This window comes from Orcinus orca, chromosome 3, assembly GCF_937001465.1.
Source record: "Orcinus orca chromosome 3, mOrcOrc1.1, whole genome shotgun sequence".
NCBI classification, from domain to species: Eukaryota; Metazoa; Chordata; class Mammalia; order Artiodactyla; family Delphinidae; genus Orcinus; species Orcinus orca.
This window is the reverse complement of record NC_064561.1, coordinates 128,746,512-128,772,845: the sequence shown is the minus strand read 5'-3', so window position 1 is coordinate 128,772,845 and position 26,334 is coordinate 128,746,512. Positions and strand designations below refer to the sequence as shown.

At 48.0% G+C, this 26,334-nt stretch overlaps 1 protein-coding gene across 1 annotated transcript in view; it reads right to left on the bottom strand.

The window, feature by feature from the left end:
• Positions 1–433: 433 nt before the first annotated feature.
• Positions 434–26,334, bottom strand: part of ZNF366 (zinc finger protein 366) — a 66,449-nt gene continuing 40,548 nt past the window's right edge. Inside the window, exons 2-5 of the mRNA XM_004270796.3 lie at positions 20,852–22,206; positions 17,521–17,712; positions 7,565–7,739; positions 434–4,590 (exon numbers count right to left, since the gene is read on the bottom strand). Coding sequence (XP_004270844.1) covers positions 4,064–4,590; positions 7,565–7,739; positions 17,521–17,712; positions 20,852–22,192 — 2,235 coding nt within the window. The 5' untranslated portion in view covers positions 22,193–22,206 and the 3' untranslated portion in view covers positions 434–4,063. The remainder of the gene's footprint in view (positions 4,591–7,564; positions 7,740–17,520; positions 17,713–20,851; positions 22,207–26,334) is intronic.

The window sequence follows — 26,334 nt, the reverse complement described above, 5'->3', positions numbered from 1 at the left end:
GCATAGCAAGAGAACCACTGAATGATAAGCCATGTCTGTCGCTGGGGCACTTTTTATTCCTTGTTTCCAGGGACCAGCAGATAAGGAAAGGAGTCACCATCTTGGCAGAGGTAAACCACCTGATCAGCAGGAGAGAGTAAGGCTGTTGTTACACAAGGGGTCAGGGAAGAATGCGTACGGAACCCACTTAGGGTTCATTTGGCATTTCCTTCCCCACCTGTGACTGTAAATGAACAGGTACAGCAACTCCATTCTGAGAAGGACATCTGTCTTAGTCTGTTTGGGCACAGACTGAGTGGCTTACACAACAAACGTTGATTTCTCACAGTTCTGGAGGTTGGGAAGTCCAAGACGAGGCGCCGGCAGCTCCTGTGTCTGGTGAGGACCCTCCTCCTAGTTTGCAGATGGCCACCTTCTTGCTGTGTCCTTACATTGTACAAGAAAGCAATATTCACAACTTGGGTTGCTACACACTTTGAGTTTTATTTTTAAATAGCAAGCCAGAATTCTGTACAAAATCAACATTTGGTGTAATGTTGTCCAAATATGTGAAGGATTTTAAATGTTAGCTCTGTTACATTTTGTTCCAGCAAAGCAGACAAAGATCATAATTCAAAACACGATGTTAATATTTTATTAAATGCCCTCAGGGCTTAATAAATACAGTATGCACATTGGGTTGTCTCATGTAACTACTCACATACAAATATACCAGTTACCCTTCTGGGGTCATGGAAAGTCAGCCTCAGTCTCATGGCCAGTGGGGAGTCAAATTTTTAAAAAGAGAGAATGAGTTGAAAGGCAACAACAGGGGGTAATCATAGGCCGGAATAAGAAGGATAAAAGAAAAATATGCCAGTTGGCTGGGTCAGTTGGTTGGTTCAAAGACAGTGGTCAAAAGCCTGGAAAGCATTTGGTAGTGACCTATTTTCAGAGTGTCACAATGTGATGGATTTCATGCTATCCTGGTCCTGGGATTGCTGATGACCTTGGATGGTTTCCTCCCTTAATTCTCTTGAGGATGGCCTCATGGCTTCTCTTTCAGACTTGCATCCTGGTTAATTAGCTCTAGGCAAGGTTGGCCAACCCTTCCCTTAGCTCTGCACTTAATGCATAGGGTGCCTTTTTTTTTTTTGCGGTACGCGGGCCTCTCACTGTTGTGGCCTCTCCCGTTGCGGAGCACAGGCTCCGGACGCGCAGGCTCAGCGGCCATGGCTCACGGGCCCAGCCGCTCCGCGGCATGTGGGATCTTCCCGGACCGGGGCACGAACCCGTGTTCCCTGCATCGGCAGGCGGACTCTCAACCATTGCGCCACCAGGGAAGCCCCCAAACTGGAACACTATTGAGAGTTAAGGTGACACTCTTAGTAACTACCTGGGGACAACAGGTATAAGCCCGGGTTGTCCCAGGCCAACCAGGATGTTGCTCACATACAAAACCAAGGTTTTAGCCTTGGTTCTCAGAAGGTCAGTGCATATGAACCAGTGGGTTATATCTAATTAAGTCTCTCATATCCAGAGTCAAGAATGAAAAACAGGCTTTAGAATACATTCCATAACAATTTTTTATGACTTTTCCTAGACCCTTTTCTCTTCCTCCAAATGAAATTTTACTTGGAAGCCTAACACATAAAACAGATGGAATTTGAGCCGCTCTGAGTGAAGTGGGGATATGGGTTGAGAATTTTCCCTCCCCTGGCAGCTCTAGAAGGGCCTAAGAGGGACCTCTTGCTTCTCGGCACACAATGTGGAAACCAGCATTCTAGACCATACTCTTTCCATCTCAACATTAACTTGTTCCTCAAACATTCCCACGTGATTCGTTTTGGGTGGAAAAGTCTACAGCTTGCTATTCTAGTTTTTCTAGTTCCTATTCCAGCTCCGCACACCCAGAACAAACTGGAAATCTGCAGCCTTTGTAGCAGGTCCTCAACACCTTGCTGCTGAAAGAATGAATATGTAACAGGACCCTAGGAGGAGGCCTCACAGAACACTCTGCCAGCCTCTGAGTGATGTCATCAGAGGCACTGATGAGCTGTATTAAAAATAATGGATGGAAGGCAAATTGCCCCTATGAAGATCTGGATGGATTCTTGGCCCAGAGTTGTGCTGGTAACCGCAGAAAACCACACTCTTCCCTTCACCATCCCCTTTGCAGGTGCTCTGACCTTGGGGCATAGATGGCAGTAGCCAACACAAGCAGCTTTGGCACGTTGTAGTGGTGGTGAGGCTGGGCGAAGGAGGCTTAAGCAAGGCAGCCGGAGGAACGCATCAGGGAATGACAAAGCGCACGTGTGACTGACAAGAACTAGATGAGGCTGACGGGGAAGCACCTTGGCCAAGAGAAAAAGCCAGCATTCCACAGGCAGAGATGGGCCAGGTCGTCTAAAGAAATGTACTGGTAACTTTGGGAGGAGAAGAAGCAAATAATAAACAGTACCTAGCTCTACAAATACGAGTTGAAACTACCAAGGGCCAGTTTTTACATAAACACAGACACAGTACCAGAGGGTCACTGCTTATGGTCAGTCACACATATGTGACATCCTGTCAGCACTGCTTTATTCGTCAGACGCCGGTGCCTAAGGGAAGCCTACCTGTGGGGCTCGACCCACCCTTGACAGTCACTGCCACTCACTGGACTCACGATTCACACATCTAGGAAGAAATAATTAGTCACTATAGGCTGGCTATGTATTTTTAAACATTAAGTGACCATAAGCAACACAGGCATCATTTCTAGTACAAAAAGTGTGTGTTTATACAGTGTGTGTGTGTGTGTGTGTGTGTGTTTCCTCTCGTGAGGCTCTTACAGAACAGGTAAAAAGGCCTAAGTCAGCAGTATGATTTCAAGGTTTCCTGCTTTCTATCTTAATGAGTCTAAAGCCAGAAGCTGAAATATTTATGGAGTGCCTGGGAGGGGGTCTTGGGAGCCACTATTTCAGCCTAGTCAATCTTTCTCAACCCTGGCTGCACAGAAGAGTCATCTGGGGCAACTTGGAAAATAACCAGTGCTAGAGCTCCACCCTAGACCAATTAAATCAGGACCTCAGGGTGTCAGGCCCCAGCGTTGGTATGTTTTAAAAGGCTCCCTGAGATGATTCTAATGTTCAGGTAGCATTGAGAATACAGCCCAGAAAATCCTTTACTAGTGATTAGCCTATGGTTATTCTAATACTCTAAATAAGTTAGAGCTTAAATTTCAGGGAGAGTTCCTCCCCCCCACCCAGCTCCAGCACTGAGGAGAAATCCACTGCTCGTGGGGTGACAACTCTTCCTGCAGCTGCTTTACGGGGCACGAAGCCTCGAGCAAGGTCTCCAGGAGGGAGCTCTGCTCAGGACACGGGGTTAGCCTGCAGACGCTGAGCACTGGCGGGCTATCTGAAAATATGCTCCAAATGCCACATCTGATGAAGGTTAGCAGAAGCCAAATGAGGCAGACCCAGGCAGGAATCTAAGTATTGCTGTTTTTTTTCCTTAGTCAAAATTATTCTTATTCTCTTGAAATGTTATCTTATATCTGCAGCAACTACTTGAGAACGTCCTCTTCAATAACTCACCCTCCTGTGTCATTTCTGGCGTTTTTTGATTATTTAATATAGCAAATTTTAAACTATATACAACTACTCATATTTTCATCTATCTGGAAAAATATTATACCTTTTACACATTCAACTAAAGAGTCATTAATAAGGTAACATGTCAAGCACCATATTTTTGCAACTAGAAAGAAATTTACCGTATTAGTCAATGGAAGATATAATTTCTAAAAGCACCTCGGCATCAGCTTACAGTTAGATGTCTAGAAGAATATGTACAGTTTATTACACTGGAGATCCACGAAATAACACTGAAGAAGACCTTGCATGTGTGTTAAAAATCAAGGGCCCAATGAATGACCTGAGAAGCATTTACGTGAGTGAGGACATCCCTGCTCACTTAGTCTGAGCCATTTGTAAAGATTCGTGCCCTTCTCCGCCTCCAGCAAACGAGAGCTCATGCGGAAAGCTGTACTTGCACAGCCTAGTGCTCATTCTCCAAGTGTAATTTTTAAACCGTCCACTTAGATCCCTAAAAGCACTGCTTGGTTTTCCATTTTCCTCTCCAGTAATTCTTTTAAACTCTCATCTCTGTGCTTGAAGTACAAGTAATCAGAAAAGGAGGGGCCCCGCCGAGCGCTCTGCAGGGCCCGGAGGAGGCCGGGACACTCGTCTCTGCGGGCAAACTCTCTCTCCCGGACGCCCTCGGGCCCGGGGCTGGCCCGGCTCTTCGGCTGGAGGTCCCCTTGCGGCGCGTCCTCCCCCGCCTGCGCCTCCGCCCTGGGGCCCGGGTCGGCCTTGGCGGACAGGTCCTGCGGCGCGCAGAGCGGGGGGCTGCGGGGGCCGAGGCCCGGGCTGTCCCGCCCCGCCTCGCAGCAGTTGTCGTCGTCGTCCTCCTCGTGGCAGGAGCTGCCCCTGGCGCTCTCCACATCCGGCTGGAAGGCTGGCCCCTTGGCCCGACGCCTCTGGGACAGGTCGAAGGGTTCCTCCTGCTGCAGGCTCCTCAGGCCCCCCGCCGTCTGCGCCCCGGCAACTCTCCCCCTTCCAAAACCTGCCGGAGCAAAGGCACGTTCAGGCCCCGGGAAACGTTCAGGTCGCTGGGCGGAACCCAGGGCCGGTTAGTGTAGCTTGCTTTTGCATTTGAAAAGCAGAGAAATCCCCAGGAAGGCTGTAGAGAGATGGGCCCTGTCACAGATGGAGTCTACATCGGTACGACTCCTTCCAGGGGAATTTGGCAACATGCAAGAAAAGCTTTAAAAATAAGCACACCTTTGACTCAGCAGTTACACTACTGAGAATTTAAACTATGAGAACAGTCTGGCAGGTGCACAAGATGTATATGTAAGGATGCTCATCACCACGCTTCTAATAGTGAGACTGTGAAAACAATTATCAATTTAACGATAGAGGTTTGTTTAAATAAATAATAGTACCTCCATACAATGAAGGTATGACGTGTGTAGAAGGTACTTCTATGTGTAGAAGGTGCAGAGACCTATTACTGATCATAAAAGGTATTCTCTATATCCTTTAAGTAAAAGAAATATATATTTATCATATATATTATTTATCATATATATTAATAGTGTAGATTCTATTTTATATATCAAAAACTATCTGGAAGGACATATGCCAAAATCTCAAAAATGATTAACTATGAGGTGATTTTTACATTTTCCTTTTCACTTCAAATATATTTCTTTTTATTTTAACAGTGAGCACACATTTTACCATAAGAAAAAAAATAAAACAATAATAGAGATATTTTCAACTTGAAAAAAACCCCAGATATTCCATTTGGGACCAAGGGGGCCACCCCATAACTGGGCCCCCTGAGCACAGACAGAGTAGGTAGGGAGGGTGCAGGAAGGTCCTCTGAGGAGCTCAAAAGCCCTTGTGTCCCACCACAAGGGTCCTTGCTGTTGGGCACAGTGATGTAAGAGGGTCTCATTTTTAGTTTCAGTTTGAAGGCCCTTGTAGGGATGGACTTTTCAGCAGCCAACAGGCATGTGGTAGCGCTCCACCTGATTTGATCTTGGAGGTGTCTGCCCGTGGTAAGCCAGCAGCCAGGCCCTGAGGACCAGGCGGGGAGGACTGAAGAGAGGGATGGGAGGGAGGGGGCTGGGGTGCGGCCAGACCCTGCTGCACAGGGGGAAGCAGGCTTCTGGGGCGGGGATGCACAAAGGAAGCCGAGGTCCAATGCTGCCTGCTTTATGGTGTGGCCAGGCGATGAAGCTGTCTGTAGCTTTAATCTTGTCAGGGGCACAGGGAGGATCTTTTTAATCTGGGTCTTGATTTTTGAGCCATTTCAAAACCTAGAGTGAAGAAATGCTAACACCTTTTGTAGTTGAAAACATTAAAATTGTTGAAAGTCTGTTAAAAACTTTCAAAGCAACTCTCTGATATATGGTGATGCTCTTGATTTGTCCAGAAGAATGACAGTCTTTAGTTGCCTGTTAGGATATGAGTATCTGTATGGGGTACGTCCTGGTGACCAAGTCAGGCTTTCAGACGGAGGACTGTCTCCTCATCACCTCCTATGTCTCTAGCCCTGGTGACTGAGCATACTTCACCTATTCTGGAAGAATCCAGGCCTAGCTTGGGAAGTAGCTCAGGGAAGCAGAGATGCAAAGAATGATTCAGAAAAAGAACATTCTCAGGGAAATAAAGTGCTTTTGTTTTTTAACCAGAATTTTTTTCAGGGATTTTGTACAAACTCCAGGCCTTGTTTTATGATGATCACAGTTTCCTCTCAACCAGGAGTCACCGTAAACTCAGTGGGTGTTTGAGAAATCTGAAAGCTACCATCATTTTGTTTCACGCTGGGTGTGCACACGTGCATCCTATTCATGAATACGGGTGCCTAGTTGACCACCTCTTTTGTAAAGGGGTAGGAGAAGCAGCAAACGTGAACAAACCCCCCCCCCATGTTTTTACTCAGTGCAGTAAGCACTGGCTTGAGCCAGAAATTCTTGAGTTAGAATCTCAGTTCTGCCTTCAGACTTGCTGTTTGACCTTGAGCAGTTTATGTAACACCTCTTGGCCTTGGTCTCCATTTACATAAAATGAGAATTACACAGTCTACTTTGTGGAATATTGGGGACGAGCAATAAAATCTAAGTGCGTCACCCTGTGCTTGGATCAGATGTGAATCAGAACATATCGGCCAGTTAGCATGATATTGTAAGTTACGTATATGTGTGTCTTCTCTCCCCACACACAGGCCTCCCAGAGGGCGAATGAAGGTGGTCTCATTCCCCTCGTATCTGCCATGGCATACAGCACACTGCATTTGACAGAAAGCATTTACTGCCCATTTATTGAAGGACAACCTACTGAACCCAGTACGTGCGGAACATAAACTCCTCACTGCTAAGGAAGGGACCAAGAAGATGAAGGAGGCAGAAACTTTCATCAGTTCAGTTAGGGCTCAGCTAGGGAGACTCACTACTCTGCCTATGGGCCAATCAGCCCTACCAAGCAGGAAAACTGTCCTTGCGAGTTTCTGGTTGTGAACAGATAGACGAGACCTAGCCTGCTACAGACACACTTCTGCTGACAGCAGAACTAGCAGACCTGCCCCTTAACGGCAGTGCGATAAAGAGGATACAATAAGGCTTTAGAGTCAGAAAGGTCTGTGTTCAAATTCTCGGTCTGCTACTTTTCAGTTGAGCAAGTTAATGTTTCAAAGCCTCATAACAGAAGTTCCTCCACCCTGGAGTTACTATAAAGATTCACAGAGACCAGGCACCTGCTGCAGGGTCTGGAACAAAGAACTAATAGTGGTATCGAGTGGCATCACTATGATATTCTAATCTACCTCCTAAAATTCACTTTTACTTACTACCTTCAGATACCAGCTTTACGTGTGTTACAGCAACACTGACAACCTGCTCCCGCTACTCTGCTGTGGTCTTGAGAATTATGCTCCCTTTTATGACGGTAAGAATAACCCCCCAAAGTAAAGCTCCCTAAAGACAAGTTCAGCTCCCATTTGTTCCTCACTGGCCTGGAAGGGTGATTACCTTGAGAGTGGAGGCCCCGCTCCATGACCCCATGCTTCACTTTCATGTGGCGTGTCAGGTTCCCCTTCAGGGTGAACTTGCTGGGGCAGTAGAGGCACTTGAAGGGCTTGCTGTCAGAGTGCAGGTGCATGTGGCCCATTAGGTTGTGCATCCGGTTGAATTCCTTCCCACACAGCTGTGAAGACAGTGATGAAGAGCACACAGGTTACTCAAAGGCGGGGACCCTGCCCAGGTGACCACACCCAGGCCTGTGTGAGGACGATGTGTCGCTACTTTGTCTGGATCTTGGCATTTTTAAGTTGCTTCCAAAGAAACTGTCCCCATGGAAGTCAAGGAGGGGCTGGATCGAGCCCAGGCTCAGAGGTAGAACAGGTAGAGTTGGACTCACGAGATTTTACTCCTGTTGTATTGGGATTTTTAAACTCAAGGTAAAAATTGCAAAGCTATTAAAGCTTCTTTTGAACGCAACCTTTTGGAAAGGAGAAAAGCTGCTCTGAAAGCAATTGCTCAAAGTGTGCTTCACTTGAATGATGAGGATACGATGACTTGTTTAATATTTATGGAGTGTTTACAATATGGAAGGCGCTGTCCCAAGTCTGCCATGGAATATCTCATTTAACCCACATCAGTCCTATGAGATGGGTGCTGTTCTCATCCCTATTTTACAGATGGACAAACTGAGGGATTAAGAGTAAAGACTGGCCAAGGCTCACAGCTGGAGCTGGGATAATAAACTCAGGTCCTCGGACACCAGAGGCCACACTGTCAATCACCACATCATACTGTGTCCCCCCAGTATAACTCTTCTGTGAGACTCTATCAGGCAATGCTTTTCTAATTTTTAAATTTGCTAACTTTGGGGATGGATTTCAGAGTTAAAAGGAAGGAGTGTGTCTTTTCTCTGGGTAGAGATCTGAAGTACTGAAAATATCATCCTAGGTATACAAAAAGCAAACATATTTTATTCACTTTTTAAAAATTTCTATTTCCATCAAATTGCAAATACATGATGGACCACAGCAGTTCTCCAACTCCTTTGGGAAGAACAGAACTGCCTTTTCAAAGGCAATGTGTGCAGATGCAGATGGTGTAAGACAGAAGCAGTTGCTCTGGGGTGCTTTCCTTGCTTTTCTTGTCCCCAAGCTTCAGCACAGCAGGGTGTGGAAGCTCCAGCCCTTCCTTGACTGTGCTGTGAGGAATGCAAAGAAGGATTCTGTGTCTGTGCTGGGACCAGAGCATTAAGGGAGGAACATTCTCCTTCCCTTTTCCCTTCCCACCCTCAGAGGCTCATGTCGTGAGGGTAGTGATATGAGGCAAGAGGTGCCCAGAGAGAGGATGCGGGGTACGGCATCCTCCGAAGCTGACACCGGTCTTCCTTTCTCACCGAGAGATGTTTTCAGGGCCATTGTGGAGGTTCTGGGGTGAACTTTTATTAATGAAGACAGTGTTTTCTTCAGGTGGCTATGGAGGTGAGAGCTGAGCTGGCCTTGGAAGAATGGGTACACCTAACAACTGTGACCTTGGGAGATTAGCCTAAAGGAATGCGGGGCAGGAAGAGGAAGCCATCCTGGGATTACAGATTTGTCACAGATAATCCATGCATGAATAATAAACGGCTGGTTCTGTGTTTTTAAATGATTCCTATTTGGGGGTTTTCCGTACTTTTTCCCTTTTTACTTCCTTACTAGCGAGAATGAACTCAGCATACTGGTACCCCACACTCAGTATTCAGAGCACCCCTCACCACATTCATTTGGAAAAGGTGACCCAAGAGGGGAAAAGCTGAGAGAGTGGGTCTAATTTAGGGGAAAGTATGGATACCTGCTTTCTCTTTATTCTCAACCGGGACAATTTATAAAGATATATCAGCCTGTGGCTGTTTTGCCCATGTGTGAGAGTTCTGGTAGAGTTCTCTTTATTAGCTTAGTTTATCCAGTTCTCCATCCTGGCTAAGAAAAAAAACAAAAAATTGAACCTAGAGCTTCTACATTAGGTATTTCCAGTCATGGGTCATTCTAGAACAGATATATCTCATTTGGTTCATGGGACAGTTCTGATTGTTTGGGGCAATGCTGCTGCTGGATTTGCTGAGCTGAACTGTCCTTCATTAGACCGCAGCATCTCTGAAGGCTCTGCCTGCCTTTTGGTTATAATCCCTGCCTAGCACCAGGCTTGACCCATGACAGTTACTAAAGCCTCTGTTGAGTGAGTGAAGGGGTGAGGCACATCGCAGCAGAAGATCTGAAAACAGCAAAAGCCATGGGTAGTTAAGCACAAAACATGTAGGTGGAGGGGAGATAGAGATTGGAAGGTCAATTAGGCCACTGCAGTAGTCCAAGCCTGGATGGGTCTCATGGTCCTATAGGCCAGACAGAGAGAACTGAAGGAAGAAATGGGTTCCTCTTTCCTTCAATGACTTCCATGGAGGGTGATATTCCACTTTTAGTTATCATCTGTGGTTGCTGAGGTATTAGAAGCTGGATTGGTCTGAATGGGTTTTATAAAGGAGATGAAATTTTAGCCTAACCTTGAAGAATATGTGGAGTGCCTTTTGATTTTGTTTTGACACAAGAATAAAGTCTCCTCATTAAATATGTTCAGACACTTCAATCAACCTTAAACTACAGGCACAGTAACTATTACTATTGTGGTAATGATCCACTGCTTGTTGCTGCTGCAACTGCTGTAACTCTGGGGTTGGAGCAGATCCTGTAATTCACCTGCCTGAGGTCGCAGCTCCCTTCCCCCGTCACCCTACCTCCACCCAACACACGTGTGCACACATGAAGAGGGCTACTGCTGGGTATTTTCCAGATTCTTCTGCAGCCTCAGAAAAGCAACCTTTTGTGATCATCATAGCTGAGTGTGTGTTTTCTACTCTAATGCTTTTCTGGATCAATTCATTCAGTACTGAACTTCCTGGGACATTTTAGTGGTGTATGGGGACATTAGGATGTTTTATCATTTTAATAAATGATATTGTCTCCTGAAGTCAAGGCCTACAGCCTCAGGGAAGAAGATGCACTGTGGAACGTGGCTGGTCAGCTATATTATCTGATGTGTGATTGGTAAAGAAGACTCATTTTGTTGCTGTGGATAAAATTTAATTTTTATATACCAGAGTTACCCTTCATGGTTTATGATAGCCTACTGACAGCCAATGGAGAGCTTTCCCAGGGCTAAGCAATAATGTGTCAACTCTGAAAGATGTTTAGGGCACTAAAAGGTGTCCCAGGTAGTATTCAGAAACATAAGAACTACCTTCCTCTTCTCTGAGGCCAACCCCAGTATCAAGCACAGGGCTACACACGTAGTAACACTTAATGAATATCTAAGTATATGGTTAGGAAATAAACAACCAAGTCAGGAAAAATATCACGTCCTTATGCAAAAATTCCACAAAGCAGCCATCGCCAACCCTCTCTCGCGCCCCCTTTAAAGCTATACACGTTAGTTTGCAAACCAAAATCCTCAGTGGCAGGAGGACAGAAACAATTAACTCAGGACCTGAAGTACTTGGACACCACTCACATCTCAGCGGTTGGGACCCTTAGCTTCTTCCTCTCAGCCTCTGACCCTTCCACAAAGCCCTTCGGTCCTTATCCAAAACACCTGGCCTCTTCATCCTTCTCAGAGGATTGTCCTCACATAACTATACACAAATGAACGGATATTATTTTGTGTCTGTGAAATTTGGAGAGGTCTCTCAGTCACCACGAGTGAAGAGGGGCCACAGAAGGAGGATTGGGGCAATTAAAGACGGCACCCTCAGGTGGGGTTTGAGTGTGAGTGAGCTCTAAGCAGAATCCTTGTAGTAAAGGAGAGGAGTAGACGGGAAGGAAGAAAAGTTGGGAGGGAGCATGAAAACTCTAGTTTCTTCTCCTGGGAAAAGCAGTCATCTACAAGGCCCGCTTTCATCATGAGACATGAGGCTAAGAGCTTGCCCAAGTCAAGACTTGCTGAATCACCTGCTGCCAAGGTCTGTGGAGATTAAAGGCACAGTATTGGTACAGGAAGCTGCTGCAGTGATAAGGAGTCAGATGTCATCTTGCAGGTGGTCATCTCAACCAGTCCAGCCCTTTTGAACTCTCAGTTGCTCTAATGAGCAGTATTAGTGTGCTTCTGACATTAAATATCAGTTCTTCCACCAATACCCACTTTTATACCTACTTTTAAAGAGAGAGGTGGAAGTCTGTTGCTTACTTCCCTGGTGGCACAGTGGTTAAGAATATGCCTGCCAATGCAGGGGACACGGGATGGACCCCTGGTCCGGGAAGATCCCACATGCCGCGGAGCAACTAAGCCCATGTGCCACAACTACTGAGCCTGTACTCTAGAGCCCGCAAGCCACAACTACTGAGCCCACAAGCCACAACTACTGAGCCTGTGCGCCACAACTACTGAAGCCCCTGCGCCTAGAGCCTGTGCTCCACAACAAGAGAAGCCACCGCGATGAGAAGCCCGCACACCACAATGAAGAGTAGCCCCTGCTCACCGCAACTAGAGAAAGCCCACACACAGCAACAAAGACCCAATGCAGCCCAAAATAAATAAATAAATATATATAGAGAGATGGACCTCAAGATGTAATAGGAAATTGGAACAAATGTTTTGAACTGTCCTTTAAAAATGGGTTGCATGGATCACTGGGCTTTGAGATGGCAGAACAGAGAGGCAGTGGTGAAACCCCAGAGGGATACAGAACTTGCTCCACTTTCTCTTCTGTAAAATGTCGATGACAATCTTAGTTTCCCATGACGGCTTTTTTTAAAAAAAAAAAATTTATTTATTTTTGGCTGCATTGGGTCTTCGTTGCTGCACACGGGCTTTCTCTAGTTTCAGTGAGAGGGGGCTACTCTTCATTGCGGTGCGCGGGCTTCTCACTGCAGTGGCTTCTCTTGTTGTGGAGCACAGGCTCTAGGCATGCGGGCTTCAGTAGTTGTGGCTCGTGGGCTCTAGAGCGCATGCTCAGTAGTTGTGGCACATGGGCTTAGTTGCACCGCGGCATGTGGGATCTTCCTGGACCAGGGCTCGAACCCGTGTCCCCTGCATTGGCAGATGGATTCTTAACGACTGAGCCACCAGGGAAGCCCCTCCTATGAAGGTTTTTGATTCAGGTAAAGGGATTGGCAAATAGTAAGAGCTCAATAAATATTAGCTCTTAGACTATCATTATCATGTACATTTTACATTCTAGAAATGGTAAGTTCTTTGTGGATAAGGGTACTGTCTTTTTAAACCAAATTATGTGGAAGGAATATTGAGGAAGGATCTCAATATTAAGGTATTGAGTAAATACCTGCCAGGTTACTTGAGGCATAAGAGAAATGTAAGCAGGTGTGGCTGAGGCAGCCCTGGGAATGTGGATGGAAAGAGAAGATTCATCCTAGATTGCAGGCTTTGGGGAGCCTATTATCTGGCTCTCTGATCCTCCGTCAGCCCTTTAAACAGCTGGCAGAGGCCCTGTCCCCTTATCTTCATAGAAGCTCCTAATTCTGGCCTCCTGACGCCCCTTCTCTCCCGGGTCCAGGCAACTTCCTGTGAGTCCCAGAGACAGTGCTGACAGCCAGAGTCACAGAGAAGTCGCTGTGCACAGAGGCAGAGTGATGGCAGTGGGCAACCACTGGGCTGGGGCCAGAGGCCCACAAAGCCAAGAAGAGGCACACTACTGAGACTGCGATGCACCAGGAAGCCTGTGTTTCCCTATTCTGAGAGGAAAGGTCAAAGAGCTGCAGCCTGCAGCCTCGGAGAATGGCCTCCGCTAAACTGCCCTTCCCTTACATCCTTCTCTCTCTCTCTCTCTTTTAATAAGAAGGGTGTTCCTTTCCTCAAAGGGAGAGAGAGGGAGGGAGGGAGAGAGAGACTGTAAACTGTCCAAAAGGACCGTGAGAAAACAGGAAGCTTTGAAAAGTACAAGAGAAAGCAAGATGAAATCTATTTGCAGGCGGGCCCCTGGGGACATGCGGGGCATTGTTAAGCAGGCAGTTCATACAGCTATATCCTTCCTTCTGCTGAGGAGGGCTTTGCTGCCAAAAGGCTGCTATCTGGTCACTGCCTTAACCCCCTCGATGCCAGCCTGAGAACCCTGATCCCAAGCACTGGGCCCCTGCAAGTCTCCACTGGGTTTCTCCCCAATGGAGCATCCAAGAGCTGGAGGGGGAGATGGAGCCAGTTTGGCGGAGGCGGCGGGGACCCTTTTCAGGGAGACCTCATCCTTTTCCATGTGTTCTTGCCTCAGCCTTCAGCCCTCTGCTTTGGGCCAGGCTGCAGATGACCTGGTGATTCATAACATCGGCAGCTCCCGGCTTCACCCATCTCAAAGGAGAATTTGTCCCGGAAATTCTGGATGACTGCTTTTCCTGGACAGGTTTCCCAAAGACAGCAGCTGGTTCTTTGCTATTATGGAGTGTGGCTGCTACAAGGAGAGCATCCAAATCAACCCCTGCGTGCTTGCGCAGAATCTGGGAAGCGTATTTCTGAAACGTGGCTTAAGTCTACAGGCGCAGGTCTCTGGAGAAACTCCAGCTGGCTCCAAGAAGCAAGGAGTCCAGAAGTCGAGCCAATAGCAAAAGAACCCAGAAGGGCAGTAATTTTTTTACAAGAAAAAAAAAAAACCAGAAACCTTTCCTCCTCGAATTTTCCATCCTATTGTTAATGCCTAATCCCGCAGTAAACGAATGTTTCTGTTTGCTGTGGACAGCTGTTTCCACTGAGCCAGGGCCAGAGAGAACCAGTTCATGTGGCCACAGCAGGAGGGATTTATGTTAGGAAGAATTTTTAGTGGTGAGAATCCCAGGAAATTAGAATCTGTTACTTAAAGAGTCTCCCTTTTTTTTTTTTTTGGCAAGTTTTGGGGTACAGGAGATGGAGCCAACTCTTGGAATATGGCTGGAGCAAGGTCTGCCTCTTTTTTCCAGCCGTGTCAGTCCCATAAATGGAATAACCCTTCCCTGTTACCGCAACAGAGCTCGGGTTTAGTTGTCTGGGCCCGTTCTCCAGCATCACCGTGTAGCCAGCCATCCACTCTTCTCTGAGGGCTGTGAACTGCACGGTGATGGGCAAATGGCCCTCTGTTCCTCTCCCAACTCTCAGACCCCAGCAACCCCTACCCAGGGCCAGATTTCCAAGAATACAGCACAACGTGAGTAAGAAGCAAAGTCCCCAGGACACCATCTGGAGATGGCCTATCCCACAGTGGGATCTGGAGCTAGTTTATAAATACACAGGGCCCCATTACATAATCTGCAAATTCAGACATGCTCTGAAATTCCTTTGAAATGAAGAAGGGCGATGGTATGAAGAGGACACCAAGCAGGTGGCACTGTGTAGGGAGACGGGGACGAAGAGAGGAAGAACCTGGCAGTATGTTCTGGCACTCGCCAGGGGACAGAGGCTCTTGATCGAGGTGACTGACACCTGTTCTTATTTCAGGAATGTCTAAGAATGGAGAAGGGCCACCTAAGTTTGACAAACATACACTTTAACATCCAGTTCTTTTTGTTCAAATGATACATACTGCCTTCTAGGCAGCCTCCGACCTCCCGTGGTCTCCTGAGAGAACCTGCTCATCAGGAAGAAGTGACCTGTGCAGATGACCAGTCCAATTCCTGTGCCAGGCCCAACTCCCACGGGAGAGTTAAACTGTATTCTATCACAGCTGGCATTTCCTGCTACAAGCCCCTCTCTTATGGGGTTTCATGGTGTGACCAGATATCTGGAGGCTTATCCACCCTCAAGAAGATGTCAGATTGAGTTTCTGAACTGTATAGTTGACCAGCAGACACCCTTTGAACCATGTGTGGTGCGCTATCATTGGGGTGAAGGGAGGCCTGGCATCACTGGGCCCATCATGTCCCATCATGTCCCGTCTCTATGCACTGGTACCAGAGAGAACACTCTAAATCCTCAAGGACCACTTGGTCCAAGATCCTCCAGGCCCCTCTGAGGCCCCTGAGGTAGAGAAACAGAACTGCTTCTGTGCCCCCAAATCACACACAGCTGGCAAGTCCTTTTCCTGCATTGGCTCTGCCCTGACGTATCCCTCTGTTTCAGGGATGTTTTCTGCCTGGTTTAACCACTACTGCTGGCCCTGAATTGGTGAGGTGGAGGAGGGAGCTGGCTGGTCTGGATGGACGTGGATTTTGGGGGACTACGAACTATGCAATGGCTCCTGAGTATTTTAACGACTTTATGTGCCCCACCACCAGCTCATAAAAATACAGTTCATGCTCGAAGCCCAAGAGTAAACTCAACGCAAGGAATGAAGAGGGGCGATGAGCCGCTGATAGCACCTCTACTGTAGGAGACAGTAAATCCCTGGCAGGCGGGAACAGCTCTGTAAAAAGTGAAGCGTTCAAGGGACTCAGCGAGGCGAAAGGGAAACCAAAGGCGTGTCTACAGAGCTGGTCTGTAGAGTCCACAGGGTCCCGCAGTCAGGCCTGGCTTGACGGGTATGTGGCCTATGTGGTCACACGAGGCCCTGAACTCAAAAATGTCCCGGGTTTGGTGTTTACGCTCTGCTTTCATCATCTTGAAATTCTGCACAGCATCTGAACAAGGGGGCCCCGTGTTCATTTCCCACCAGGCCCTGCGAATTACGTACAGCATCCTGCACGCAGCTTCCTCCCCCTTCAGCTCAGATCACTCAAGATGGACATAAGTTGACTTTCAAACCACTGGGAACTTGAAGGAAAGGAGGGGAAACACAAGTGGGTGGCAGGAAAAGGGCTGGAGGGAGACCCCTCCCTCCCCCACCTCCGGAGAATGCCCACACAGGTCTGGGGAAGCTCTGGCTCCTGACCCCTCTCACCCCGTCCAGGAGTGGCCAGCACAGGAAAGAAGTCAGCTTCACAGGGGGTTCCTTCAAGTGGGGGCACATGCTGCTGAGGGATTAAGGCAGGAACAGCCCCTGGAAGCAGGGAACCCTACTCCAGGAACAGGCATTGACAAAGAATATCATTGGGACCCCATCAGACACGCAGGACAGAGAGAAGGCAAATCCATTTCAAACAGAAAGGCTCTAACGATATCTGAACGTGGCGATTTCCCTCTGCTTCCCCCTCAGCCCTCTCCTGTGACTGAGGTGTCACTTGCCAGTACCTTCCTTGATTTAAACTGCCCAATCCTGAGCAAGATTCCTTCTCATCTTAGAAGTGGAGGAGAGAAACAATGAGGGGAGGGGAGCCAGCCTGGGAAGCCTGAGCATTTCTGTGTCATACCCGTCAGCACCTGGGGCTTTACACATCTCCCGCTCACACTTTACCTTAGCGCATGAAATAAAAACCCCACCAAGTTAATGTGACACAGAGATTGTAACGAAGATGCTCCATCATATTCAGGAATAAACGAGAAGCACCTCAGCTGACCTTGCACACAGCTGTTCCTCTGCCCACGCAAGCATCTCTGAGGTCACCTGAGGGGCTAGCCTTGGAATCTCTTCCATCCCCTCTGGGAGACCTGCCTTCAAATTACAGTGCTCAGTCCAAGTGTGCAGAGGGCAGGAGCGGGGGCGGGGGGGGAGTGGGAAGGGAAGGGGACAGGGCTGGAAGCTTCTCTGACTCCTCTCTGTGTTCTACTCACTGGCTTGTAAGGGGAAGAGGGCTACACCTGACTGCTGCTTTCTAGAGCACCAGCTCTCACACCGCCTTCATCCTTTAACGACCTCATTCCCCAAATGGGCCTTTCACCCTCAGCGCTCCCTGCACTGGCTGTCTCCACGCCCTGTGCACCAATTCCACAGCGAGACACACAGGGCAGCTCCTAGGGCTCAGCTGAGCACAGCTGCGGTGGAGAGAGGCACAGAGCAGCAGACAGGCCTGGGCTTGGCCGCAGACCTCTCTGAGCCGCAGAGGTCCCTCTGATGAGACTGAGTAGAAGGTTCCCTGGAGATTCTTCCTGCGCACCTGCACAGCCCTCTGAGCCCTCCCTCTCCATGCTCCCCCCGGGCAGCCGCCCACCTTGCATTTGAAGGGCTTCACATCCGAGTGGACGATCATGTGCGCCTTGAGGGTCTGTTTCTGCACGAAACTCTTGTAGCACAGGTGACACTGGTAGGCGCGGATGTTGGTGTGGATTAGCACGTGTCTCTTCATGTTGGCCAGCAGAGTGAACTCCCGCCCGCAGATCCCGCATTTGTGCTCCTTCACGCCCTGGGAGGGGTCAAGACGCAAAAGAACCGTGGTTAGCAGGTAGCAGACTTTCATCAGGACAGTAGTCTTTGCTTTTCTCTCTGCCACATAAATCCACGAAGGATTTGGTGAAAGATGTTGAGTTCCAAATGGTGTGCCTGTAGCCTTGTTAAACCACTATTTTCTTGAAAAGTGTTGATTACGTAATCCTTTTTTTCTTCTAAAAACTATAAACTAGCCAGACTGCTAGAGGAAAAGAAAGCTACTGGTTTTGTTGTTCCTGCTGCGGCTGGGGTTAATTCTATGGTAACAGTTCTCAGGGATTAATAAGACTTTGGTAAGAGCACCGTGGAATGAATGGTATGTGAAATGAGTCTAATCCGGCTTTCCTGATAATGAAAAAACAAAACCCCCTAAGCTGATAATATCATTTCCTATATGAAAACCAATGTCCTCTTGAGTTCTCATTAATGGATTTGAAAATCCAAGAAGAACAACTCACATCCACACTTCAAAAAATTACAACTCGATAATCACCTCTTGAGACGGTCCCCTGGGCTCCCACGGGCCACAGTGGCCTCTGTGATTTGGCTACGGAGCCTCCAAGCCGGCTTCTGTCTGATAGAGCAATTCGGCAGAGGAAAGCTTTCTGAATTAGAAAAGGGGAAAGAAGAAGATTTTCTAGTTCCCTTGCTGTTTGCGAAGTGTTTTAATACTTAAGCATCAATGCCCTCAACTGAAAGCACTTCTGGGGACTCTTGGTGTGAGGAGAGTATTACCTAATCCTGACCAACCAGTGCTTGTCTGAAACGGCCGTTGCAAGAAATCTTGACCTAGAATGACTTTTTGGAAGGACCCAGAACCATGGTATTAAAACTAGGTTATTACAGGTTTAGAACAAGTCATTTAGCTAACAACTGTATCTTATAAAACCCATATGGCCTGATAGTCATAGTGACCTAAGGCAGGAGGGGCTCCAAGGTTCCCTCTGCCTATATTTTCATTTCTTTAATTTGGGACATGGTAAGAGAGTACCACTCCTCAGTTTAGGTGAGCCCATGGCACTAAAGGGTGAGTCTGGGTCTCTGTCCAGCTGCTTACTGGCTGCATAACCTTAGATGAGTCCCGCAGCCTTTCCTGGCGAAGGCTTCCTCATCTCAAGTTGAAGTGCTGGGACATGAGAACCCGGGGGCTCTTTCTAACTGGAATACTGTCTAGTCTAGATGATTGCAGATGAGTATGGATTTATGCTAATGAAGAGATCTAAATTTTAATGTCCTCCTAAGAAGATGAATTTTTAAAATGTGTTGCATATTCAAACAGTGAGTTTAAAAGTATTAAATTAATAAAAACTATTTTCTTGATGGGTTTAAAATTTACTTCAGCATCTTTCTTCTCAAGATTGTCCCTATACTTGGTTATGATCTAGTTAGCACCTACTTATCACTGTTTTTGGAATTCTCTAAAGAGAATTCTATGAACAAAGTGAAATTCACATGTGGGCTGGCCTAGACCTTAAGTAAATGAGAGACTGGACACAGCTTAGGGAACAAAGGAAGCTGCTGTGTCTTTAATAAGATCAATGAAATCTCAGAGAGGGGACCTGCGGAGCTGCTGGGTGAAGGGAAAGAGGGAGTAGTCTTGATAGTTGTGTTCAAGAGCTCAGGTGCTAGAGACAGAGATGCTGGGTGACTTCCCATGGCTTGGTGTCTTCATCTGCAAATCTGGAGTAATGATACCCATAGGTAGCTCTTACAGTTGTTGAAGAGGATTAAATGAGAAGTACAGTACCTGGCACTTAGCAAGTGCTCAGTAAATACTACCTCTCACTGTTTGCTGACTCTTTTAATTAAAATGCATTTTGCTTCCTAATTCAAACAAGACCTATTTCAGATACTAGGCTGTTTCCTCCATTTTGAGTTCATTTTCTACCATCTTACAGAATTTTTATGTGTTCTAAAATGCATTTCTGATTCCTCTTCCACACATGTAGGAGTCCCTGAAATGAGCACATGGCCCCCCTGGTGGCTGACTCTCAGCTCAGGCTCCTTGTTGATGGCTCCTGCACTAGGCAGGCACCTCCTCTCTGGATGCATCTAAGGTGCCTTTTGCAGGGCAGCTGTTTGTGCAGAGCCCACAAGGCAGTCATGCATTTTGTCCATATTTGGTCCTAACCTATCAAATGAAACCCACAATGCCACAGCAGAAATATTATCTTGGCTGAGCAAAGTCCTCCACTGACCTTTCAGAATGAAAGAATGTTTTAGAAACTCTGGCTTGCTAGAAGTTTCTTCTGCCAAGAAAACCACTTGAGGTCAAGGGTGTGAGAGTAGAGTTCAGTGGGGCAAACTTCCCCTCTTGGAAGCTCAAAGCAGACCCAAGTTAGCTTGGCTGGGTAAGATTTCAGGAACGCACCGGGGCCTTGTTTTAGTTCATCCAGAATGACTCCAGGGCTTTGTCTGCAAACTAGGCTGAACTTAGACATGCAGGCCTATATTTCTCCTTGAAGACCTGAGGCTGGGGAAGGTAAAACCAAACCCAACAGAGAAGAATGCTCGCTCATGCCTTCTATAATACAAACCACAGAGCACTGCCACCAACTAGGCAGAAGCTCAATGGAGGAAGCACAGACCCGGCTGGACCAAGGCCAGGCTCTGCTCCCCTCAAAGCCACCTGCAAATGAAGCAGTTGAGGGAGAAAATAAAGCAAAAGGTAGCCACAACTTTAGCAGAAAAAGACCAAGAGAATGTTCTAGAGTTTTCTAGAAGGCTCCGATTCGTGTATCCCAGGCACAAAGCTGGTCTTGGGTAGATAGGGACTGATGCACCCTCATGCTAGCACCCCGGATGAAGTTTCCAGAAATAAAATTTTAGGGATTCTGGGAGGCGAACAAGCAATAGCCCAAGCACCAGCTGCTTCCTTCATCCTTCCGCACCCTCCTCTCCAAACTGCATTCTTTCTTTCTAGGACCGCCTGAGACTCCAGAAGTCGAGATGGGAAAGGGCTTGATGGCTAGTCTCCTCATTCTCCCCCATTTCAAGGTGAGGAAGAAGAACGTCTGGGCTCAGGTAAGGGACGCCTCCTGCCCAGGGTTACACGTGTCAGGGGTGGGAAGCAGCGCGGGGAGTCCCGGGCCCTCTCCCCTGGGGCCCCGCAGTACCTTGTGCGTGAGGGAGTGCTGCTTGAGGTGGTGGGGCTGCACGAACTCCATGCCGCACTCGGAGCAGATGTAGGGCCGGATGTCCTTGTGCTTCATCATGTGGTTCTGCAGCTGACTCGGGTACTGAAAGGTCTTGTCGCATTCGGAGCAGCTGTACTGGATGGGGCCGCGGTGCGTGGTGAGGTGCCTCTTCAGCTGGGCCAGGGTGGGGAAGTCGAGGCCGCACTCCACGCAGATGTTCTCCCGCCCACTGGCGTGCTTGGCCTCGTGGGCCTTGAGCTCGCTGGGGTAGGCGAAGCCCCGGCCGCACACGCGGCAGTTGTGCGGCTTCACCTCGCTGTGCTGCATCATGTGGCGCTTCAGGTGGCTGGTCTGGGTGAAGGCCTTGTGGCACACCTGGCATTTGTGGGGCCGCGTGCCCTGGTGGGTCAGCATGTGCGTGTGCAGGTGGCTGAGCTGCTTGAAGAGCTTCCCGCAGCGGCTGCACGCGTGCGGCTTGATGCCGCTGTGGCCCAGGATGTGGGTCACGAGGTTGTACTTGGAGGTGTAGGACTTCTCGCAGGTGGGGCACTGCCAGCGCTTCTGCGCGCCGCCCACGTCCACGTAGTAGCTGTCGTCGATCTGCACGTTCACGTCCACCCTCTCCACCTTCTGCTTGGTCTCCTCGCTCTCCCGCGGCTCGGCTTTGCGGGGCAGCAGCGGCTCCGGGGGCCGCTTGGGCAGGAAGGCGTGCCGGCTGAAGGGGAAGGGCGAGGCCGAGGGCACGAAGAAGGGGAACACGAGGCCCGGGGGCACTTTGGGGTAATAGGGGTAGGGCGTGGGCAGGAACGGAGGGGGCGCGGCCCACGTGGCGCTGGGCTTCACGGGCTCCTGCTTGACGGCCTTGCCCCCCAGGTGCTCCAGGCTGCGGTAGAACTGAAAGCCCACGTTGCACAGGTCGATCATCCGCGAGTCGTACTTGGGCCGTGGCGGCGGCGGCGGCGGCGGCGGCGGGAAGAGCAGGTGGAGTTCCGGGGGCCCGGGGTTCTTGCTCTCCTCCGGGTGCAGGGCAAGAGCCGCTTCTTCCGAGGGGTGGTTATAGGGCATCTTGGTGGGCATGCTCTTCCGTTTGCGAGACCCTCCTCCTTCAAAGACCCCCGGGAATCCGTCTAGGTCTCCTGGAGGAGGCTCATACCGGAACTGGGAAAATGGCCCCCGGAGAGCTTCCGGGAATGGGTGTCTTGGAGGAGCTCTTCCTCGGGAAACCACTGGCTGCAGGCCGTGGGGGAAGGAGGGGGCCCTCTTTGCACCCAAACTGAAATGCACACCCTCGTCTTTGACCATCTTCATTTCCTTCTGCATCCTTGGCAATTTTCCTTTAAAGAGAAAGAAACTTATCGTTAAAAAAAAAAAAAAATCCCTTTTCCCATAAAGAGTTGTGGCTAGATGTCGGTACTAATTTATGAAGAGTAATGTTTGTTTAATACCGCTCCCCATTTATCCGAAGGCTGTTTAAAATATCATATTTTCCCCCTTGCAAACCCGGTTACTAATATGGAAAGCACTGACCTCCTGGAGTGGGACCCTAGGGCTCCTGTGTAAATCACAGCCACAAAACCGTAGCTGGGGGCGGAGGAGGGGAGGTATGAGAGTGGGCTGGACTGGGAGGAAACCTGAGAACTCATCTGGCCATTGTCCCCATATGAGATGGGGTACCAAGGCCCAGAGAGATGAAGCAACATGCTTGAGTCCCACAGCCACTCAGGGCAGGAGTCAGAACTGGAACACATTCTTCTGCGACTTTTCAGCCTGAGATGGAATTGCATCTGCCAGATGGCGCTTTAAATGTCTTTTAGGGGCAGTTCTTCTCTAAGTGAATTGATTTCCACTGCCTCTCCCTGTCTAGGGGCCTTGGCTTCTGGAGGATGGGGATATTGAAGGCCACACAGGAGAAGGGACTTTACTGCTTAACTCAGATGTCAGGCTTTCTGAGTATCCACCCCCAGCAAAGGGTGCTGCTGGGATATATGGAGCAGATGACATCAATGTGATTAAGCAAAGCATATAATCCAATGTTACAGAGTCATCCTGGCAATTCATGAATTCGAATCCTCCACCTGAAGCAACTTCAGGGAAAAAATTTCAAGATCATGAGTCTCTAAAACTGCACTTGTGTCTCTTCCTTCACGTTGGTGTCATTCAGAATAAAGCTTGGCCTTTGGTGTTGGTGACTCCTGTGGTGCCTGTCATTTCCCTGCTGAACCAGTTACTGTGTCCTGGTGACAGCATCAGGTATGTCTAGGAGAGCCCGTAGGGCCAGAATCTAAACCAGGGGCCATGCTTCCTTTCACACGTCTCCTTGGCAGTTTTCTATCCTCCTCACTTGGATACAAGTGGAAAGAGCCAAGTGGCTGACTTCACATTTCCAGTGAATCCCTTTCTACCTAGATCCTCTGAGCTTGAATGGGATTGGTCCCCTTTGCTCAGCAGAGGCTCCCACAGAACCAGTCAGCCTGGTCAGGTGTCAGGTCTGGCCTCAAGCCACTGAAGACAGGGCTGGGATAGGTTCTGGACTAACTCAGCTCTCTGGCCCCGGGAATGACTACATGCTGAGCAGTGCAGGGTGAGGGTTCCAGGGGTGAAAGGACCAGTGATTTTCTGTAGTCCCTCGTGAGGCAAATGCAGTTTTTACAAGTACCTGGATATTCCCAAATCACATGTGTGTCTTTATGAGAGGTTTGAGAACCACAGCACAATTAGAACAGAAAAGGGTCTTTTTATGTTGGATTACCAATTCATACACAGAAATCCAACAGAGGGAAAAAATATGTGCCCTTATTATATGAATATTTGGACATTCTTTAAAACTGTTATGTGAAAGTGTTAGAGAACTAAAGCATAATGTCAATTAGTCTTTGCTTTGTGTTTCTGTGAGTGGGAAGATAGCCCTGACTTGTCTTCTTTCTGTGGGTTTGGGGCTTAGTAATTAAGAGGGGGAGTTTGACTGTCCAGCCTGTGCCCCATCCTTTTTTTGCTTCTTCCTAAAATTCTTACTGAAATGCTAGGTCTTCTACCACTGCTGCCTCAAGGACCACGTACTTGTAGGAAGTGATGAGAGCAGTACGAGAATGCAATGTCTAGCTTTGTGAGTCCAGGAGGGGTGTGGGGACGCCATCAAAATGAGGGGAGTAGCGCAGCTGCTGTGAAAGGACCAGGACAAGGATGGAGAGGGCAGAGGCTCTTGGATCATTTCCTAGATCATCTCTTGCCTAATTCATCAGGTCCGGAGCCCTGGATTCACACACAGATAACGAGGGGGTGGCCCTGGCCCATGAACTTGTTGCATCTATGAAAATAATTGGCTTTCAGACAAAGCTAATATGTCCCATTGAAATAGAGGGGGAAAAGTGGCAGCTCCTTTCTCTGGAATTTCATTTTGGCCACAGTTGGTTGTATAGGAGATCCTATTTGCAAAAAGGCTGCTCAGACTGGAGAGAACTGTTCCAGGTTGCAGTGACTAGGGCAACCCACAGCAGAGCCCATCCAAATGCAAACAGGTTCTGTTTTATTCTTATCTGGTTAAAAGTGGCAATGGCTCCTATGTCATATTAGAGAGCTTGATTGGAGAATTGGTAAAATAGACACATATCAGAACATGGGCCTTAACTTACTGAGTTTTTTTGTGTATTTTATCGTTAAAAAGCTATTTGAAAGTGCATGGCTAATGCGCTGTATCATACCAGAATGTTACTTACTTGGAAAGGAGTGTTATCACTAATTTTGAAACTGAAGTTATTTTGGTTTGTACACATTATTATGGTCTTTGTTTAATACTTTTGTTTTTAGTTGTGACATAGTCTACTAATTCACTCATTTTAATATATTAGGAGTGACACTTCTAATGTTAAGTTCAAAAGCATATTTATTTTCAGTGTTTACGTTTTTATTTTGTCACCATTGACCTAGTAAAGCAAAGAAACATTGTTGAACAGAGCTGATGTGATTTTTTAACATAAACGGCAGAATTATGTCTCCCAAATCCAGAGATTTTACATATGTATGTTTTCATTTCCTCCCTATTTTAATATGGTAAACATTTTTACCCAGTTTCTGACGTGTGCATATACATACCCCACCTCTAAAATAGTAGTCTGCCTGCTCTAGAATAAAGTCAGTAACTGAGGAGGTTTCAGAAAGCATTGAGATCCACCCATGGACATTTTCCCAGACCCGTAAACAGCAGCCCCTTTCTGCATAAAGATCTGAAGGAGCACTGCCAATCCCTACAGAGGTCAAGGAGAACTAGATCTGCTTCCTCCCGACCTTCTCGAGACATAAGCCAGCTGTAGCTGCTGCTAGTTATTAATACCGCTGTCTTTTGAGTCCAGGGTGCCAAGGAGAGCCCTGGGGGGTGGGTAAAAGAATTACACCCCAAAACACATCCATATCAGGGATGGGGAGTGTTGAAGGGACGAGCAGGGAAAGGATGTCTTCCTCCAGAGGTCATTTATCAGTCAACTTAAAACTCTGAACGGCCTCTGCAAAAATATTAACAGATTCCTAGAAAACCTGAATGTGTGCCACCGCACGCTCCCCTCTGTCTCTAAAAATAGCTCCGCAGGCATCCAGGACAGATGCGGGATTCCTATGTAGGAGGCAAGAGAGTCTTGGGGGCAGCATAGGGGGTGGGGGAACCACAGCCCCTCCCCTGGCCAGTAATCTGTGGCTGCTCCCAGAAAACCAGCAGGTTAGAAGACCATTCGTCACCAGGATGTGCTGAAATAATGTGCAAAAATAAAGAACTGAAATTGTCAAGGTAGACAGCTATAGGAGAGTGCAAAGAGCATTGGTGTGGGGCCTGAGGATCTGGGCGTGAATGCTGGCTTTGTGTTAGCAGCTGTGGGAACATGAGCGAATTAATTTGGAGGTTTGATTTTCTCATCCATGAAATAGGGGTTGGGCTGTCCCCATGGGGTTGTTGGAGACTTAAAATAGAATGTGTATGTGAAAGTTTATTAACACTGGACAATATGGTAGTGCTCTTGAGTGGTAAGAAAGAATAGACACGAGAGGAGGGTTGGGGTGATGACCAGTGGATTGAAGCTGACTGACCTCTTCTCTGTTTTCCAAGCGGAAGCTCTTGGTCAACAGCGGCTGGCAGCTGGGCCTCCTCAAAACCAAGGCTTTACCCATTTAGCCCGAGCTGGTCTTATCTCAGCAGTGAATGTGAACCACACTAAAAAAGGCCAATGGGTAAAGCCAGGATGAGTTTATTTATTCAGTGTGGAGATCAACCTTCTAGTATAAGAATACTCTCCCGTCCCTTCTCTATGGCTCTTTCCTCTTACGGACATATCTTTGAGCCTGCATTAGTAACAGATGACTTTGGTTACAAAAGGGATTGGGGATTGGGTGGGGACAAAGGGGACTGGGTGGTCTCATGAGCTATTTTAGCCAGTCTGTGGGAAGCTGAGGAATTCTTCCTATTTTAATATCAGAGGTCA